The 18,931-nt window shown below is 28.5% G+C and overlaps 2 protein-coding genes across 5 annotated transcripts in view; one reads left to right on the top strand and one right to left on the bottom strand.

Annotated features, from left to right (window-relative positions):
* Positions 1-3,461: 3,461 nt before the first annotated feature.
* LOC106681919 (neurogenic protein mastermind) lies at positions 3,462-7,849 on the top strand. Its single transcript, XM_014422502.3, has 2 exons — positions 3,462-6,223; positions 7,554-7,849. Exon 1 carries the CDS (start codon positions 4,055-4,057, stop codon positions 5,678-5,680), a length of 1,626 nt encoding a protein of 541 aa, XP_014277988.1. The 5' UTR covers positions 3,462-4,054; the 3' UTR covers positions 5,681-6,223; positions 7,554-7,849.
* A 36-nt stretch (positions 7,850-7,885) lies between these two features.
* LOC106681918 (mediator of RNA polymerase II transcription subunit 15) overlaps positions 7,886-18,931 on the bottom strand; it is a 220,052-nt gene continuing 209,006 nt past the window's right edge. Inside the window, exons 20-22 of one of the 4 annotated variants that reach the window (XM_014422499.2) lie at positions 17,108-17,212; positions 14,882-15,100; positions 7,886-11,424 (exon numbers count right to left, since the gene is read on the bottom strand). In XM_014422499.2, the coding sequence (XP_014277985.1) occupies positions 11,266-11,424; positions 14,882-15,100; positions 17,108-17,212 (483 nt within the window). In that variant the 3' untranslated portion in view covers positions 7,886-11,265. The remainder of the gene's footprint in view (positions 11,425-14,881; positions 15,101-17,107; positions 17,213-18,931) is intronic. The other 3 variants (XM_067050385.1, XM_014422501.2, XM_067050386.1) reach the window with 3 other exon arrangements.

Genomic DNA, 18,931 nt, shown 5'->3' with positions numbered 1-18,931 from the left:
TATATATATGTTATAAACAAAACATTGGAAACAGAAATAAGTTGGTAAAAGTGATAACTGTTGCAGCCAGTTACTTACTAGTTGTAACTTATACTTTTTTTACCATTAGGATTTGGTAGTACTATAAACTATCAGTGCATGACATATCTGTTATGTGGAGATGGGTCCTTACTAAGAAGTTGGTCAGGGAGGAACCACAAAATTCTTGTGACAAATCTAACTTGTATCTGTAAATAATGAAAATTAAAATTATTATAAATATAAGAAAGATGATATGTAAGATATAATGAAAATATATAAGTAAAAACAACGAGATGAGGAAATGCATGTATATTTTGATAGGTTTCTTGATCTTGTTAATTTTACTTGTATATTTTCATTTATTTCATCATGTATTATATTTCTCATTTTTTACATGTACAATAAAAATTTTATCTATTTAGCCTAGATAAAGGCTTATAACTGGTTGAAACAGTCACACAAGTTTCACTTATTACTGTTTTATTCACTGACCCCATCCCCTTTCAACTTCTCCATCTATTACATATGTGATAAGCTACATCCAATCTGTTAGACAGGGAATAGTACCATGGAATACAAATTTAAAGCAGGTTCATACTGTGTGTTCACCTCATACTGGATCCACCCTTGTGTTAAGCTGGGGTGAGACCAATTACTGTTTAGCCAGGTCTTTTTGTCCACTCTGTTTTAAATATATATATAATTTAAATACCTATATAATTTTATCCATTTTAGCAAATATTATAATCCATATAATTTTTATGTAATATGTTTTATTCAAAAGTTTTTTACTTCCATAAGTTTACTTATTTATCAATAATACAGGGTTTAGTTGGAGTTAAATTCCTTTAATTATTAGTGAGCTGTTTGAACAGTGTGCAAAATCTCTTGGCCCTAGGGGTGTCTAAAAGTTCAAATCCACCCTTGATGATAACAGTTTTTGATGCAATATATATGTAAAACAAAAAAAAAATCACTATTTATTCTTAATTTTTAATTATTTTTTCAACAAATATTTTCAAAATTTTTAGGATATGTTTGCACCATTTTGACCATTCTTTAAAACAACTGCCTTTAGTCCAAGAGCCCAAGAGGAGAAAAAATAAAACAAAGAAAAACCAGTCATTTTCCTCCAATTTTAGATTACTTTAATGGAAACTATAAAAGGTTAAGGGTCAAAATGGATTACTCTACCTACTACAGTTAGGGGAAATAAAAACAATGGTAACAAAACAAAAAATCATTTTAGGGTTCTCTTAAATAAACAAAAGTTATACATTATTTTCTCTCAGAAAATGATTCAGTTTTTACCAAGAGTATACAATGGACTATCATTAAAAATTATATATTGAAGTATTTAAGGTGTAACTTTATTACTGAATTTATTTTTTTCTTCTACTTGTAGGAAGATGAACGTTATAAACTACTTTATTGTACAGTGGATGTACAACGTCACAATCTCACAAGAGGAGATCATAACACAAAAAAAACTATCCTTTACATATTTTTTGTTGTTCATTAGCGCACATTTATCATTATAGAGAAATAATATTGAAAAAGTTTAAATCGCTATATATGGATATATAGTTGACTGTAAAAATTGATATATAAGAAGATGGTCAGGGTTGCAGTCAAAAGTGAAACAAAATAGTTTACAACTATTTATTTTCCGACGTTTCGCCCCACTTTGCAGGGCTTCATCAGGGCTAAAAAGATAAAAAATGATACAATGATAAGAATAAAAATACAAAGATAAATCATCATTGTATTTTTATTCTTATCATTGTATCATTTTAGCCCTGCAAAGTGGGGCGAAACGTCGGAAAATAAATAGTTGTAAACTATTTTGTTTCACTTATGACCGCAACCCTGACCATCTTCTTATATATTTAAATCGCTATAGTTCGTCAAGTTTTAGAACCTTTACTTTTAAACCTACCGCGCATTATTATAATGTTTTAGCAGAACAATTCATTTGAATAAAATTTAATTCAAACTTCAATAATATAAAAAGCAAAAGGATATCCTTTACTTAATATTAATAATAGAACGACTAGGTCTTAAAAAATAGCAACTGAAACATTTATAATGTTTGTCAATTCAAATATTGCCTTCAACTTGCCATATACCATCACATAATATCAAAATTATTCCTTTAAAAATTCTTTCAAAGCTATTTCAGGACATAGGAATCCAGTGATTTAAAAACTTCGATTCAGTCCAAATGTTAATATATGAACGCACTGGGATTCTTTGAGTTGATTCAGAATACGGGCTGCATTTTTTAGATTTGTCGTTCGGATGCAGTACCGAAGCTGCTCCCAAAACACCGGATCCATACCAAGATAAGGTTCAAATTCATCAGTGTTTGGGCTGTTTGTAGCTGGAGAGATAAAGCGGCGAATCAGACTTGCTTCATTAGGGTGGTATCCTGTTGATAATGCCCCTTTTCTCGTATGTCAGATATGACCAGGAAAGGTGCTAGAAAGAAAAGAAATCATCAGTGATTACGAAAATGACGGAGAAAGTTACTTCCTCGGGAATTTCCATCGCTCTTTTCTGTATCCTTCATGGTAAGAATCGGAAGTATAATAAAATCTGAATTAAAAGATGGTGGATTCACAAAATATTTCATGGCGTGAATCAGCATGCGAATAATCTTTAAGATAAATGATGTTGCAGGATTTAGAATTTTTTTGAGCATGACTCCAACCATTTTAAGGAAGCATTCAATGGTTTTTCAATTCATGATTTCTATATTCGGTGTAGGAAACATCCCACAACAACGATGGAAATATAACTTTTCAATACACTGCAAAATTAAATTTGTACTCCACAACATATTTTTTCACAAATTGGCTAATATTGCGCAACAATGAGTGAGAATTCCGCATCGTACAAGATTCAAAAGACATATTAAATGCAAGCCCTTAACACACCAGATTCATCGTTACCTTTTGTATCCCGTAGAGTCCCACTGCGTGCTAGGCCTTAGATACCATGCTTTCGACCAAGTGACTCGATCATATAATGCTTCGTTAGAAACGCTAAGTTCTATGTTTCACTACATTCTTTTTTTTTGGGGGGGGCGTAAGCAAAGAGTAAAAATTGTATTGCTTGGCAGGGGGTAAAACCACATAATCTTTCTCTGTAACAACACTTTTGTTTATAATGATTAAAATAAACATTTTTGTGTCGAACCATAAGCTTTCATTGTTACAATGAGCTTATTTATTACTTTAAATTTAAATATAAACAATTATAATGGCGACTTTTAATATACATCTCATAAATAAGTTATTTCTTATTTTTTGGGTAATGACAATCATAGAACAATAATTATTTAGTTTAAAAAACTTTTAGAAATGGATCTTGGTATGCATTTACATACCTACACAAATTATTAATTCTCAAAATTATGAAACTGATTATAATGGCAATGGAGTATGGAGGTTACTAAAATGGCTTAGAAGGTTAGGTGGAGCTCTTTGTTGTGTTGTGTTAATTCGAATTATATATTTGAATTTCTTCGTAAAGTAACTTTTGGACCGTTTTGAGTGAGTGAAATATTTACAAGGGTATGGTTGGTGTTTAAATCCAAATTTACCTATGACTTCATTTCTTCAGTGATGATGACTTTTATGTATGTTTGGTGTTGTTGGATTGTGTTATTAAGCCCCAACTGTGTGAACGTTTGTGAATGTTTGTCTTCATGATGTTATTTTATTTTTTAACAAATGAGTGTAAAGATGAATGAAAATACAAACTATCACATTTTTAAACAAGAAGATGGTTGAAACCAGAAGCTCTTATCACCATAATGATGATTGAATGTGAATAATACTGCAAAGAATTATTTCAGTAGGTATCTTTATTCAGCCTAATAAAACTGGCGTCTTTAACTGATCGTGTTTTGGATGGTAGTGGTTGCCCTGTGCAGCCTACCAATGAACCACTACCTCCTAAACGTCAGGCAGTTGTTGAGCGGTTAAGAAGACGAATTGAAGGTTATCGTCGTCATCAGAATAATTGTATGCCACGATTTGATCACTCTTTTAATGGTGTTGTTGAACAAAATTTGCAAGATACGCTTGTGCTCAAGCAGCGATTTCTTGAAAACAAGCCTAAAAGGCCAGTTAAAAAATCAGAAAAGAAGCCTGCTGAAAATTCAATGCAAAATAATTTATCATTGGCTAAATTTCCTAAATGTAGTGCTCCAGATGATAACTCTGATAATTTTGCAGATGCCTCTAAATCCCAACAAAAACATGAAAACATGACCAAATTTTCTGTTGAAATAGTTCAACAATTAGAATTTACTACAACTTCCACAAATTCTCAAATTTCCACAAATGTAACTGTCAAAGCTCTTAATACATCAGTTAAAGGTGATGTTCCCAATTCTCCTCAGTCTCCAAGAAATTTGAATATTATTGAATGTAAACAGGAGCCAGAGAATATAGAATTTGTCGACTTGGAGCAATGTGCTGCAGCATTAGAAAAAGATGCTGCTGCTAATGGTGGTAACTCATTTCCAGGACTTTCAGATCTTATAGGTGATGATACAAATGATGCCATTAGTTCTGATGCTTTTAAAGATCTTATTTCAGAAATATCTGAATATAACCCAGAATTTATGAAAGATTTTGATTTTGATGGAGGTGAGTCAAAAAGAAATGAAGAGCAACAAAAAATGGATGCTATGAAAAATCAACCTCAGGTTTCTGGAGCTAATGTGCAAAATGTTTTGAGTCAACAGCGATTGTGTGGAAGTAATCTAGAAATGGGTAAACCCGAACTTAGCCCTGCTGCTCAGACATTGAAAAACATGGCTGAACAGCACCAACACAATGCTCAAATGGGCATTGGTTTTAATTTTAAGGTATCATCTTCCTACCCGACTGATGGGATTAAGCAAGAGAATTTTTCTGCTCAGAATTCACCTGTAGGGTATACTGGTAGTCCTAGTGGTAAAACTCCTTCTCCTCAACGAATCAATAATCAATATAAACAGGTTTATCAATTCAGTGGGCAAATGAGTCCTCAGCCTCAATATAGACCTCAACAACCTGTTAAATTAGATTATTCCAAGAATCAACTATCTCACCAGTCTATGATTACCTTTTCACAAGCTGGTATGTTACAGCCTATGCCACCTTCTGGCCCTATGTTACGGGCACCACAGCCTCAGTATTTGCCTAGATATAATCTCTCTATCCCCAGAGCTAGTTACAATAAAGCCCCCCGTCTTCCTCAGCAGGAACCAACTTGGATGATTCAGAGACCTCAGCAAGAACCGACTTGGATGATTCAGAGACCTCAACAAGATTTCCTCTCAGAGGCTCATATTAACCAGTTGCAAATGTCACGTATGCAGCAACAGATACAAATGAATCAAGTTCGTGTTCATCAGAGCATGTCAGCACTAAGCCGTTCCGGTACTGTACCCTTTTCTTCAGCCTACACCAATACAAATACTAACTATGCTCAGTCTAATTTCAATATGCATCAGAATTTTACTCAACAGAACTCTCTTGCTCCAGAATTTAGTCTTGATTTTCTAGAACAACTGCCCCATTCTGATGCAACAAATTTCTCAGACCAAGAACTTTTTAGTTCTCTTGATACTGGAACAAATTTCAACTTTGACATATTGTAATTTTACAGAAGTTGTCAATTGTTATTTTTTAGTTGTTTTCTACATTGGATTCTGGTTAATTCACTTTCAATCATTCTCAGAATTAAAGTAAACATATGTGTTATTACACATAATTCTTCTATTAAAATAATTAAAAAATATATATTAAATGTATATAATGTATAGAGTTTATTTTTATATTTGTTTTAAAATGTGCTCTCACGCTTAGGCATGTTTCAAACATATCCATAAGCACTTTCATTTCTTGGGGTTTAGTTTAGTTTTTTAATGACTATTGTATTATTGTTTTGGGGAAAATATTTTGTTTCCAATAAGAAGCCATTTTACTAAGGGATCAAATCTTTTCATTTTTGTTGATTTTTTTTATTAGGTTATAGTTTGTCAATATAAATACCATGCAGTAATATTTTTTGTTTATTAGTGACTCCTCATGTTACCATTCTATTATTATCTGTATAATAGAACCCAATTTTCTAAGCTTTGTAAAGAAGATGGATTCGATAATTCAGAGAATGGAAAGGAAAATTGCCAGGAGGAATAAAAGTAAGTTTATTTGCTTGTTTTAAAATATTTTCAGACTAGTTTTAAAACATTGACATTAATTTAAATATTTTTTTATATTGATTACTTGAAGATGCAACTTTGGTTTCTAAATTTATTATATGAACAAAGTGTCAAGAACTGTTTTTATCAATCAATAGAAGCTTATCAATAAATAAAATAGTGAAATTGGTGTAGTAGAATAATTTTTATTGTAAATTTGTAATTAGCTGATTTTTTTTTATTTTATGATTGATTTACCAATAACACATAAGAACTATTTGATAATATTATCTATGATGATTTTTATTTACTTTGATTTTTTTTTAAACTTAATTTTATTAACTAATAACATATTTTAATTTAATGAAATTGGCAAATATTGAGTAAAAGGCTGAATTGTTATACATGTTATTTTCTCCTGAATGATTTGTACATGTTGTGCTTTGGTCATCATCAGTTTTCCATGACCATATGTTGCAATTGGGTCATTGATCTACTTACATATTAAGTGGTATTACATACTATCTTGTCCTATCCAAATCATTTTATGTTTTCTTTTCTCCCAATAGTATTATTTATTTGTGTCTTGCGCCTCTTAATTTTTTTTAATATTCTATGATATCATTTTTTCTGATACTTATTCCTGGATTAACTTGCAAATAACTGATAACTATATAGATAACTGTTATCCTTTATACTTCTCTAACAATATAATTTATTTGGCTGGCTTGGAGCAAGAATATAACAATCAACATTTTGAAACACAATTAAAATTTTCTGAAAAACTCTTTGTTTATCTAAAGCTATTTATTGTGTTTGTTTAATATCTTAATTCCTACATATTTACCTATATTATAAAATATGATCTATATATAGCATTGAAGAATAATTGTAAAATTTTTCTAAACTTGCTTTGCTGAACAATTTTAATCATGTGGCCCAGCCCTTCATTTATAAAAAATATTAGGTGCATCTGACCTTATTTTATTTATTTCTCTTTATATATTACATATCTATCAAGCGGTATTTTCTTTCATTATTTGCCCTCTACACCATTGTATTTCCTGTAATGGATTCTTTTTAGAGGAAGAGAAGCATTTCTGCTCTCCATAATGTCTCCCTTCAGTACAATATATACTACATAAAACAATTGCTTTTATTTTTTAATAGATATAGGATAAGATATTTTGGTGAGAATTTTCTTTTCAAGTCATTTATGACAAATGAAACTCTTATGTTATACAACAAAATTTTTTATTGATGTTCTCATGATTGCTAAAAGTTGAATCTTTTTCAAGTAATTTAATTTTATTTTTATTTTTCGTTTCAGTTGAAAATTGCTGTATAGTTGTGAGAAGTAACTTTAGAACCAGAAACTAGGGACCATGAAATGATTGGCATTTAGAAAGATAATTTTATAAAGATATGAACATTATATTTTGATATTTACAAATGAAATCTTGTTTTGTAAAAATATCTGTTGTTTATATTCATTTTTGTTTATAAGTTTATATTTGTATATACATAGAGGATATATTGTGATTTATTATAGAAAAATCTGTTAAAATTTTTTTATTTACAAAATAAACATGTATAAGAACAATATAAATATACAATTTGTCGTTATTTCTTATTTACATTTTCTTTATAAAAATAACGCTATATAAAATGAATACAGTAGTAATAGTAATCTTTGGTGTCCATAAATACATTTTTCGTTATTATTCATTATGTAAAAAAGTTTTAAGTAGAAAGAACTATTACAAATCCTGATAGCTTCAATTGATTGTTTAAAAAAATAATAATAAAACAGAATAAATTTATAAATAAAATAATTTAGGTATATGAAAGAGCCATTATGTTGTCGGCATATTATCAGAACTTCCTATGTCTAGAATGATTTAGTTTTAATATTCCTGAAATTTATCCTCCTCATAAAGTAACTATTATTTGAGTTAATTTTTAAAAACAAAATGTGTTTCACTGTTTATTGGTATTTCAGTTAAAAACCTAGTAGGTTTTCTATATCTGAAAAAGGGTTTTTTTTATATACCAGTAATTTTCATCTATTGTTATTTAAGCATGACTTATGGAGTTTAGTGTCAACCTATATGACTCATTTACTGTTGAGCGTTTTAATTTGTGTACTCAGTTTAACAGAGTATTTTTTGAACATTTTTAAAATTTTTTAACATTAAATTAAATTTTTTTAATGAATTGAATGGCATGGGGAAAGAATGTGACAAGCCAAAATTTTTAAAATAATTATATAATTAGAATTTTGTGCAAAATGCTCATTTTTTTCCCTAACACCATAATTCCGACTTGTTTACCTGTAATATGGAATATGAACCAGGTAAAACTGTGATTTTGAATTTTCAACATTACAATTTTTTAAATCTTAATCATGATGGCAGTAAAAAAAGAATTCTGATAGATTTGTGTAGTAAAATATAAATGCCTGCATTTTTTAATATTACAAATTATATTAAGACCACAACGGAAAATTGAATACTTTAACACTTATTACAAATATTTAAAAAAAAAAAAAGTATGGACTGTTTGTAGATTTGAGATATATGTATGTAAACTAAAACCTTGTAGTAAAGATTAAAGAAATCGCAAAATATAAGGATTAAAGGTCTTACATCTATCCCTCTAAAATAATTATATGATTTTATTCTATGATAATTAAATGAATTTATTAGACAAAACACAGACATAGGGGAAAAGGAAATAAGTAAAATTGGTTAATTTCAATACTTTTCCTGGATGGCAATCAATGAAATAGAGGGACTTGAGGATTTTTAACAAGATTAATGACTTTATGATGGTTCTAAATTAGACTGTTTTAGTCTTAAAACAGAGATATTACAAAATAAACTTGATTACGGATTTTAACTTATCAATATAATCAGAGACAACATTACAAAATATTTTAGAAATATATGTATGTACAAAATTTATTAAAAGGAGTCCACCTTTTCTATCATTTTTTCATTAATGATTGTATAATATGATGTGTGGAAAATATTTGTGTTGACTAGGAGATTTATGTTCTACAAAGCATTCAGATTATCAAATACTTCATTGGTTAGTAATCGCTTGATGTAAAATCGGAGCTTTATTGTAGTAGGAGGGCAATAGCTGCTGATTCTTGGCTTCTTAAGCTCAACACTTTTTATTTATACCCTATCACCTTGACTGATTCCTTCAATGCCAACATCAGTCCAGTTCTGTCAAAGGGTCATGTCAGTAGTGTGTTTTTATAAATGTATCCATAATTCGAAGCTGGTATTAGTTTTATATACTTATAGTATAGTAAATTAAGGACCTAAAAGAGATCTAGTTGGAAATTGTTGATGAAGTCTTGAAAATTCCCTTATACTTCATATCAATACTTCACCTAAACTTTACACTGAGATTTCTTGTTAATTAGACTAAGAGCTGATGCTAAATTATGTCCTGGATAAAAGAAAATATTGAATGATTTACTCTTCCTTAATTTAGGTTAGTATGTTTCCAAAAAAAAAAGAAAAACGCAAAGTTTTTCATACTATAAGAAAAAACAAAAAAAAAGTTTTGTTGAGTTTTTTGCATTTTCTTTTATGTGTCCAAGAAAAACTGAAGATTACAATCTTTAAATTCGTAATCAGTGTCCTAAGAAACTTTTTTTTATATACAGCAAATTATCCCTAACTTTTTAAGTATGGAACCAAACCATAGTATATTAATAATTACTGAATATTTATTGAGTTGCGTCATTTTGAAACTAAAATTAATGTTAGTTTTCTTTGATATCATAATTTTAATTATTTTTTAAAGTAAAAAAAATTAGCATTAAAAAAATCATAGGAATTATGATTTTAATTGATTGGTCTTTTTAAATTCATTAAGTTTTTTAGAATATTATTTTAGGAATATTACCATATTTTGGGTTAGATGGAATCAGGAGGCTGATAACTCTACTCTCCTTCAAAACAAAAGTGAAACTAAAAAAGCCTACGGAGCTCATTCTTATGTTGAGGTTAGTAGGAATGTCCACCATTATAATCTAAACTTAAATAGAAGGCAGCCAGTGATCTTTTTCTATTCCTCTGCCACACTTCAAGGTTCATCCAGGGCCTGCCTTTTTGGCTTCACTTTTCCTGCTAGCTTACCCCCTCCATTATACTCCTTCCTCCAACGTTGTTACTGATTGGAGATAGAGAGATTATTAATGCTCAAAAGGTAGTTACTGTAAGTTAGCTGCCACTTATAATCCTACCATCAGATATGCAGAATATAGAATTCAATACTTTAAAGTAAAATTTTTAAAATGGTATAAGTACAACTTAAAATAAATGGCTCTTTCATTGAGTTACTAAGAATAGCAATGTGTATATAAAGGTAATTACGGACATATACATAAAGTTTTGATATAAAAATCTGAATGATCCAGATATGTAAGTCTAAGGTACAAGCCATTAAAAATAATGCTTCTGAAGAAAATAATTTCCGTTTGTTAATAATAAAGTTTCAATTTTTATTCCTAACTTAAAAGCTAAACCTCTCCTTAATTATTGTATCTATAATTCTAACATTTTATAACAAGAAACACCTGATTAATAATTTCGATTAATTTAAATTGATTGTTTACTTATATATTCTTCAATCATTTATTTGTTCAGGCCATCTTTCTTTTTGTGTTCAGATCAATTCATGTTTTTATAAAAATATCAGAGTCTATTAAACTGTTTCTGACCAAGACAATTTTATATATAACATTTTAACAGTTTGTTTTACTTTAATTTACTATCAGTAGTTGTGTCAGTCTGTAAAAAATTGTGCTTATAAGAATTTGTAAAATCTTCATTAAAAGCTCCAACATAAAAAAATAAATTTATAAAAGTAAATAAAACAACTATATTGGTCTCAAAATAATGTTCATAAGAGATCATTCATTCTATGAAACATTTATACAAATATTCTTGTTGTCATTTTTAAATAATAATATAAAATAAACAATATAAAACAAATAATACAAAAAATATTTGGTGTATTTAAAGTACTGCTAAAGTGTTAGGATTTGCGAGGTGAGCTTGTTGAAGTATCCTTAGCCTTGGACCCAATGGAATACCAAGTTTGTGAAGCCTGTCTTCAGTTAAATATGGCAGTTCCAGAAGACCAATTCGTTCTTTTTCAAATAAGCTGGCATATTTCTGTAAAATCAAATAATTAAATTTTAACAGTTGAATCAGTTATCACTATTTGTTTATTAGATAATTAGAAGGAGGTTCTCAGTTATTTTAAAGTATGCTATATACAACTTTGTATAAATATGAGTAAAGTATTTATACAAACACTAACATTTAGATCTGCAGTTATTTTAATGTATTAACACCTACATCACTAAATAGTGTTTAAACTGATTAATAAGATCAGGAATAAATATAATTCATTTCAGTCAATTATTTTTAATAATAAACCTTTATGATCAATCAAGAAAAAACAAAAAATTAACCCCTCTAAAAATTTGTGGTTTTACGTTTCAAGAAACGTAGGAAAAATTCATTTCTCTGCTATTTACATATTTTTTCAGAATTTTGGAGATTTGGCACCACAGCTAAAAGTCACTTCATGATGATCTTTGCAACTCATCATAACCATTCACCATTTATGAGGATCGAAGAAAAATATTAATTGTTTTAGAATCACTATCCCTAAACCTTAAAATAAAAAATAGATATTATAAAATAAAAGATATTATAATATAAAATATTCTCATGCAAGAATTGACTTAGGAAGTAGTTGTTCTATTCTAATTATTATGGAACAAATATTTTCTGTTTTAAGCTGTGAGAGGAAACGCATGATCATTATTAATAAAATTTTAATACATCACTTAATTTCCAAAAGTTTCGCTTCTGTTGGCTAGTTCCAAGACTGCCACAATTAATTTTTTAAGATAACAGACATCGATGCCTACAAACTAAACCAGACTATCACCAAAGCTGCTCTTACCATTTCGATGAAACTAGCCTAAAGTCTTCTTCTAAAAGCCATTTAACTTTTTGGTGTGCAAAATAAATTAACAAAAAAAGGCAGGAAAAGAATTTATGAAGAAAAGAAAACTCAAAAAGTATATATAATGATGGGAAGATTGTTGAATGTGGATATAAATAAATGAGGAGAAGATGGTTGGAGGTATGGTCAATGAAGAACACAAATAAGTAAAAACTTATTTATTTTATTAATAAGTAATTATTTATTTATTTGTTTTTGCTTATTTGTGTTCTTCACTAACTGCACCCCCAACCATCTTCTTCTCATATAAAAAGTATATATTTATGATAAATTTTAACATACAATTTATATTTGTGTGTTATGTGTAGGTAACCATAGGAACTTGTTCAGTTTTTATTAGTTATAAAAAATTTTTATTAGTTATAAAACTGTACATCTCCCATGAAATTCTCAATTGCCATTTTAAAGACAACATTGGCTCATAATAGTCTACAAAATCAATAATATATAAAATCTTATTCAGACCAAAATTAGTGAAGACACGTTAAACAATATTTGTGTTAAACTTTGGGCCCAAAGCGGTAAGTAAAGATGTGCAAGTGGACATAGTAGATATTTATTATTTGTTATTTACTGGTATAATAAACTATTGTGTAATAATTTGGGAGCATTTAAATTACACAAATAAATGCACAAATGTGCGTTTAATGCTTCTGTTACTTTTGCTTAGTTAATAGTGTAGACTTGGATCTATATCTGTGAAAATGATTCCTTCAAGTAAACCCTTTGTTAAAAAATAAAATATTCTAATACAGCCTTAAAGGATCAAACATCACCAATCTTCTTCAGTTCAAATCCTCTGTCCATTCCTGCTATACCTACTTTCTGCATGCGGATTTTATAAATTGTCCCCCTAAACAGCAGCCTTTGTTGGATCATTCCTTATCTTGAAAGTCTGGATGGAATTTTATCATCTCTCCAATACCCTTCCCACTTTCAAATCCCAACTATTCAACCATTTTCTATCCATCTCGTCTCCTGAGTATTGTTATAAGATATCTTCCCATCTTTAGTTCATAATTTTAAATTTTATTATTTATATATATTCTTTATTTGTACTTTTTTTATTATTGTTTACTTTTAATTTATTAATATTAGGATAAATTTAGATATGTAGACAAAGAACCAACAATAAAATTAATTTTTGCAAGAGAAACATTTTTTTATGGATTCAGTGATTTCAGTTATTGATGAAATATAGAAAGTGAAAATCCTAAGTATTTTCTACAACAACTTAACGATTTAAGTATTTTTGCTAATTCTTAAAACATTTCCTAATTTTCTTAAAAATAGTGAACATCTTGAGATGTATTTTGCCTATTGAAAAAATAGTAATTATAAATGACAGAATGAAAGTCTAATATATTTTGTAATATACCAAAAATTTTTCACTTATATTGTTACATTACAGTAACATTTTAAAATGTATTAGTTTTTTAAATAAAAAAAGTTTATAACTGGACCAGTGAGGTGTCAAATGGAATATGGCAAACTATTAACTAAATAAAATTATTTAAAAAAAAAAAAAAAAAGAAGAAGCACTTCTGTAAGTAAGGAGAAAATATTGACGAAAAGTGGCCACAAAATCACATTATGCTTACGATGCGCTAGCCTTATCTCTTCCAGTCATACCTACCACCCACCATCCTCCTGCCGTCTTTAGCATTTAAAGGGTTAAAAGAAAAGAAAACATTTTTAAAAAATCTTGTTTTTAGTGGTTTCCAGGGAAGCATCTGAGGTCAAAGTGTTAAAAAATATTTACCAATCATCATCAAAGGGTTTTAAAGTATTTACTTTAAACTGGGTGTTTAAGACTTGATTGATATCCTAATTTTTTATGAGAGAATTTTGAGGTTCTCCAGTTTTAAAATGAAACTTGTTAGGTATTAGATGTAGTGAATGAAGTTCATTTTTTCATGAAGTTGAGTTTGTAACCTATTCTATTCTGAAATTTTCATGAAGAATCTAATTTAAAAAAACTTTCATATGGGTGATTTTTTTTATTCGAACCATTCTGGAAGCATGAATCAGTTTTTTTTTTTTAAAACAATTTGTTCTAAAGTGGTATATAAAATCGAACTAATATAAATAACAAAAAAGTTTCAGAATTGAAATTTACTTAAGAATCTGTCATCACAATTGTTGTTGTTGAATCTATCATTAAAACAGGAGTATGAGGCCTTTCGGACTACCAAGAATTTCAAATTATGTTGGTGGATTTTTATATGAGATCGAATTTAGAAACAATTTTGTTTTTTTATGCTTGTATGATTTTCTGCACCATTTTCATGAAAATTAATTATTATAAATATTAAAATGAAAATTTTAGCAATTTTTTACAATATATAATTGAATTAAAATTATACTTTCTATGGGAATCATCCATTAGAAATACCTCTTTCCATTTGTAATTCCAAAATTAAGTATGCTAGAGAACAACTGGGAGAGCCCCCAAAGTCTACTTCACTCGAAGTAAGAGAAACTTCATTCATAGTATCTAAGGTCTACTAAGTTTGATTTTGAATTAGCAAAATTCTTGAAAAATGGGGTGTGTCAATTAAGTCTTTAATATACTGTATGTGTGTATCTTACCTCATATCCAAGACCTCTCAGGAAAAGTCGGAGCAAAGGAGGTTCATCACCAAAAAACTTAGTGAGGCGTTTAACTTTTGCAGGAGTTGTTGAATTCCCTTGACCTTCTCCCCTTGCTGCATTAACTAACCCAGGTTGTTGCTGTTGCTGTTGTTGTTGATGTTGTACATTTGTCTGAATCCTTAAAGCAGCTAACTCTCCACGCATTACTTCCATTTCCTATGAAATGAAAAGGGAATAAAAATTTATAATTTATACCATTAAAAAAATGATCATAAGAATAAGAAACATTTACAATTAGAAAATCTTTTATTTTGGTTTGTTTTTGTAACAGTATAAGCTTCATATTATAATAAAAATGTTCATGCTTATTAATATAATTTTATTAGGTCTAATAAGATATAGATAGTTAATCAGGAAAATATAGCTGAATTATCCTGGATAAAACATAAAAGAAATAAACTGCAGCAAAAGGATGTCAGAAACCTTTGTCAAACAGGCCTACTACAATAAAGGTTACCCTATAAATATCATAAATAAGTCTTTTAAAAATTATGGATTCATTTGTGTCCTAGAAGCTTTTAAGAGATAATCCTTGGTTGTAAGAATTTCCTAATTTAGTAAATGAGATGCATCAATGGGTCCTCTTCATTATCTATTGATTATTTGAAGTCCATATATTAATTAGTATAATTAAAATTAGTTAATCACTCCATTTCTCTGTCCATAGGCATATCACAAGCTATAAATTAATCATTTCAGTTAAATTTATGGAAATTATAGTCCAATTTTCCAAAATTGTCTAATCATATTTTGGTGCACTAGAATATCCCCATCTCATATACTGCAAGCAAAAAATACACTTCTTCAGTTGATATATTTGCACTGATTTGTGCCCATCACAAGAATTTTTCAAAATCTGAGCTTTAATATTTCCGATGGCACTGGAATCAAAAATCTGAAATTACCTAAAGTTACAGTATTTTTGTGGAGGTTTATAGCAAATGAAAAGCTTCCTTGTTTATTTGCTTGGTTAAAGTTAGACAACTGTTAGAAAATGGAAAAAAATATTGTTAGTAAAAGTAACATCTGAGCAGTAAAAGTAATTTTAACAGGAACATGTACAAATTTTTTTCATTTATTAATATATTTCAAGCAAAAACTAAGCTTGTAAAATTATTAAATGAGATATTTAATTAATCTTGCATCATGTTAAAGTAAAGATGACAACATTAACTGAAATAAATTCTATTATTTTTATCTGAATTGTTATTTCAGGTAATGTTTATTCTCACTCACTCGTAATATTTTTGGGAAGCCAATACCAAGATTTAATAATATGTTATATATTTTTTAGAAACCTGATGTTTTCAAACAAGTACAAAAAAGACTCGGTGAAGATATTTCAAAACTGCTAATAAAATGGAATCCAAAATACGAAACGAGTTATTAAAATATTGCTATAGGATAATCAAAAATATTATAGGCAATATTATAACACAGCAGATAAAAAAAATGCAGTATTATAACAATTCAGATAACAATAATATAATTTATGTAATTAATTATGCTATATTTAACATGATGAAAAATTAAGTACACATTTTATTTAATTATTTTGCACGCATATTTTCTGCTTCATAATTATCATTAAGAGAAAAAATGATTACACGGTCTACTCAAAACTTACTTTGAATTACCACTCAAAACATTTGCTTCGGTGTTTTCTATATTTCTGAACAGATACCTAACATTAACCAAGCAAATAAACGGGTAAGAATTTTAAGAATTAGTCACCATAAATCTCCTCAAAAACACCGAACTTTTGTGAATTTCTTAATTCCAATCTCATTGGTAATATTAAAGCTTAAACTTAAAACAAATTTAAATTTTAAGAAGCCATGAAAAAATCAAAGACATTTCTAATAGGGATGATATTTATTCAGTTTAAGCTACAACTAGGGAACCAACCCAAAACACAAAGCTTATCTCTTTGTTCACAGTACTCCTTCTCAGAGAAAAATGGCTTAATATCAGATTTTTTTTTTTTTTAAATGTGAGTGTTAAATTTCAGATCAATTTTTATATTAGAGGTAGGAATAAATTACATGTATAGATTTTTTGGCTGTAAATATTTCCTTTCTAAGCCATGTAATTTTTGAGCTATTGATGAAACAACAAACAAATAAAAACTTCTTAATAAAAATAAAATTGATATTGACCAACCTGCATCATAAGGTGTTGGGTCCTCATTTCTGATGATAGATGAGCAACACTCCTAGCCAGAGTCACAACATGAGATTCCAAACGTTGGAATCTTTTATTAATTCCCTGCACAAAACCAAAGAATAAAGTAAACATTCATATATGAAATAAGTTATTTAAAATTTTTGTTATCCAGTTATAAAAAATTCATATAGTGTATATATTTTTTTTCTCTTTGAATATAAAACTACACAGATATGATGAACATGAATAGAACACTAATAAAGCAATCAAAAATTACTTTTTTTTCTTTTCTCATAGATAACATGAACTTAAACACAAAAAATATAGTGAAGAAACAGAGTTTTAAATGGGTGGTGGGGAGAAGTCACTGAACCGAAGAATATGATGGTATGTCTGTGGGACTGAATTATTTTCTCACAATTAAGGTAGTGGCATATAACTGCATCATTAACATATTTCTTATGTTCTCTTATACAGTTTTTAGGAGATATTCAAATGAACTATGATACTAAATAAATAAACAAGAGCAAATATTTTCAATGATTAACCAGTGATGATAGAACTTTATATGTGATTGATAATACAGTAAAATTCTACAAAAATTGTATAATTATAAAATAAATAAGAAAACACAAAGCTTGAGGGATGGGGTATGTGCCCATGTCACAGGTGTTAGTGAAATGACTATATATACATATAAATGCTATAACTATGATTTTGAGAAATAGAGCTTAAAGTTACAATTTCAAGTTGTCTAAACATAGAATTATGTCAAACTAGAAGTTTCTTTATTTTTCAACCAATGGCCTGAAATTCATTTGGAAGTATTTATTGTGAGTAATTTATAAGGGAAAACACAATTTTGTTAGTTAGAACTTGAAACCAAGACTGAAATATACATACAACTTAAGAACATTATATATAAATACCAGAAGGCAAGAATATCAATTATAGATACTTTTCCTATTGCTATTTGTGACAATAAAGTAGATAAATACTGTAGTATGATTTAAACCTATATGTAACTCTACTACATTAAAAAAGATTTAAATAAAAAATGCACTTTATAATTTTTTAAGGAACTAAAAGTAAGCTGGTAACACAAATTACTAAAATAAAAATTTAGGAACAGATATTGAAAAAAATTAAGAACTAGAAATAAAAAAATAATAAAAGGGAATCATCATAGCAACATAGCACCTAAACAGTAGATAGAACTTTCAGAATTTTCCTCACCAATTAAAAAGTCTCTAGTTCAGCCAGTAATTTTAGTAATATTTTAAAAACATTTTTTCAGACTAAAACAAAAATAATGGCTGAAATAAGGGATAAATTGTGTACCATGATGGGAAGCAACAGGGCAAGAGTTATGCTTATTACAAAGTTTATAAAACAAAAGTAAGTATTGTAATATGCTGTGTAGATAGAAACACAATAGATATAAACATGGCATTTTTCCTTGTTTTTAATTTTAAACAAAATATTAAAGAGTTTAAGCACCACTCCTAACAATTCTGAGGAAATTATGATTACAAAAAAAAAAAAAGAAAAAAAAAAGGTAAGAATACGCAATGCAGTCTTTTTTTTTAGAAATTTATATTTTTATTTTGTTATATAAAATACAGCATTACATTCTGTCATATTTTTAGACAATAGTGATATGGATGATCACTATCATAGATCGTAATGCTAAAAAAAAGGCCATCCTTCCCCGCCAGACCCGCCCCGCTAAACCCCCGGAGAGCGAGGGCCCTATATCACTTTCGAAATATTAGCTTAAAACGGGAAGGAGAGACTTTAAAGATAGAGCAATATTTAAAA

The sequence above is a fragment of the Halyomorpha halys genome, unplaced genomic scaffold (genome assembly GCF_000696795.3).
Source record: "Halyomorpha halys isolate HHAL.00 unplaced genomic scaffold, Hhal_1.1 Scaffold374.1, whole genome shotgun sequence".
Classification (NCBI taxonomy): Eukaryota; Metazoa; Arthropoda; class Insecta; order Hemiptera; family Pentatomidae; genus Halyomorpha; species Halyomorpha halys.
Note: the sequence above shows the minus strand (reverse complement) of the source record. Positions and strands in the feature narration are given on the sequence as shown.

Excerpts from the sequence above, each read along its gene's own strand:
- LOC106681919 (XM_014422502.3), top strand. The coding sequence starts at position 4,055 with ATGCCACGATTTGATCACTCTTTTAATGGTGTTGTTGAACAAAATTTG.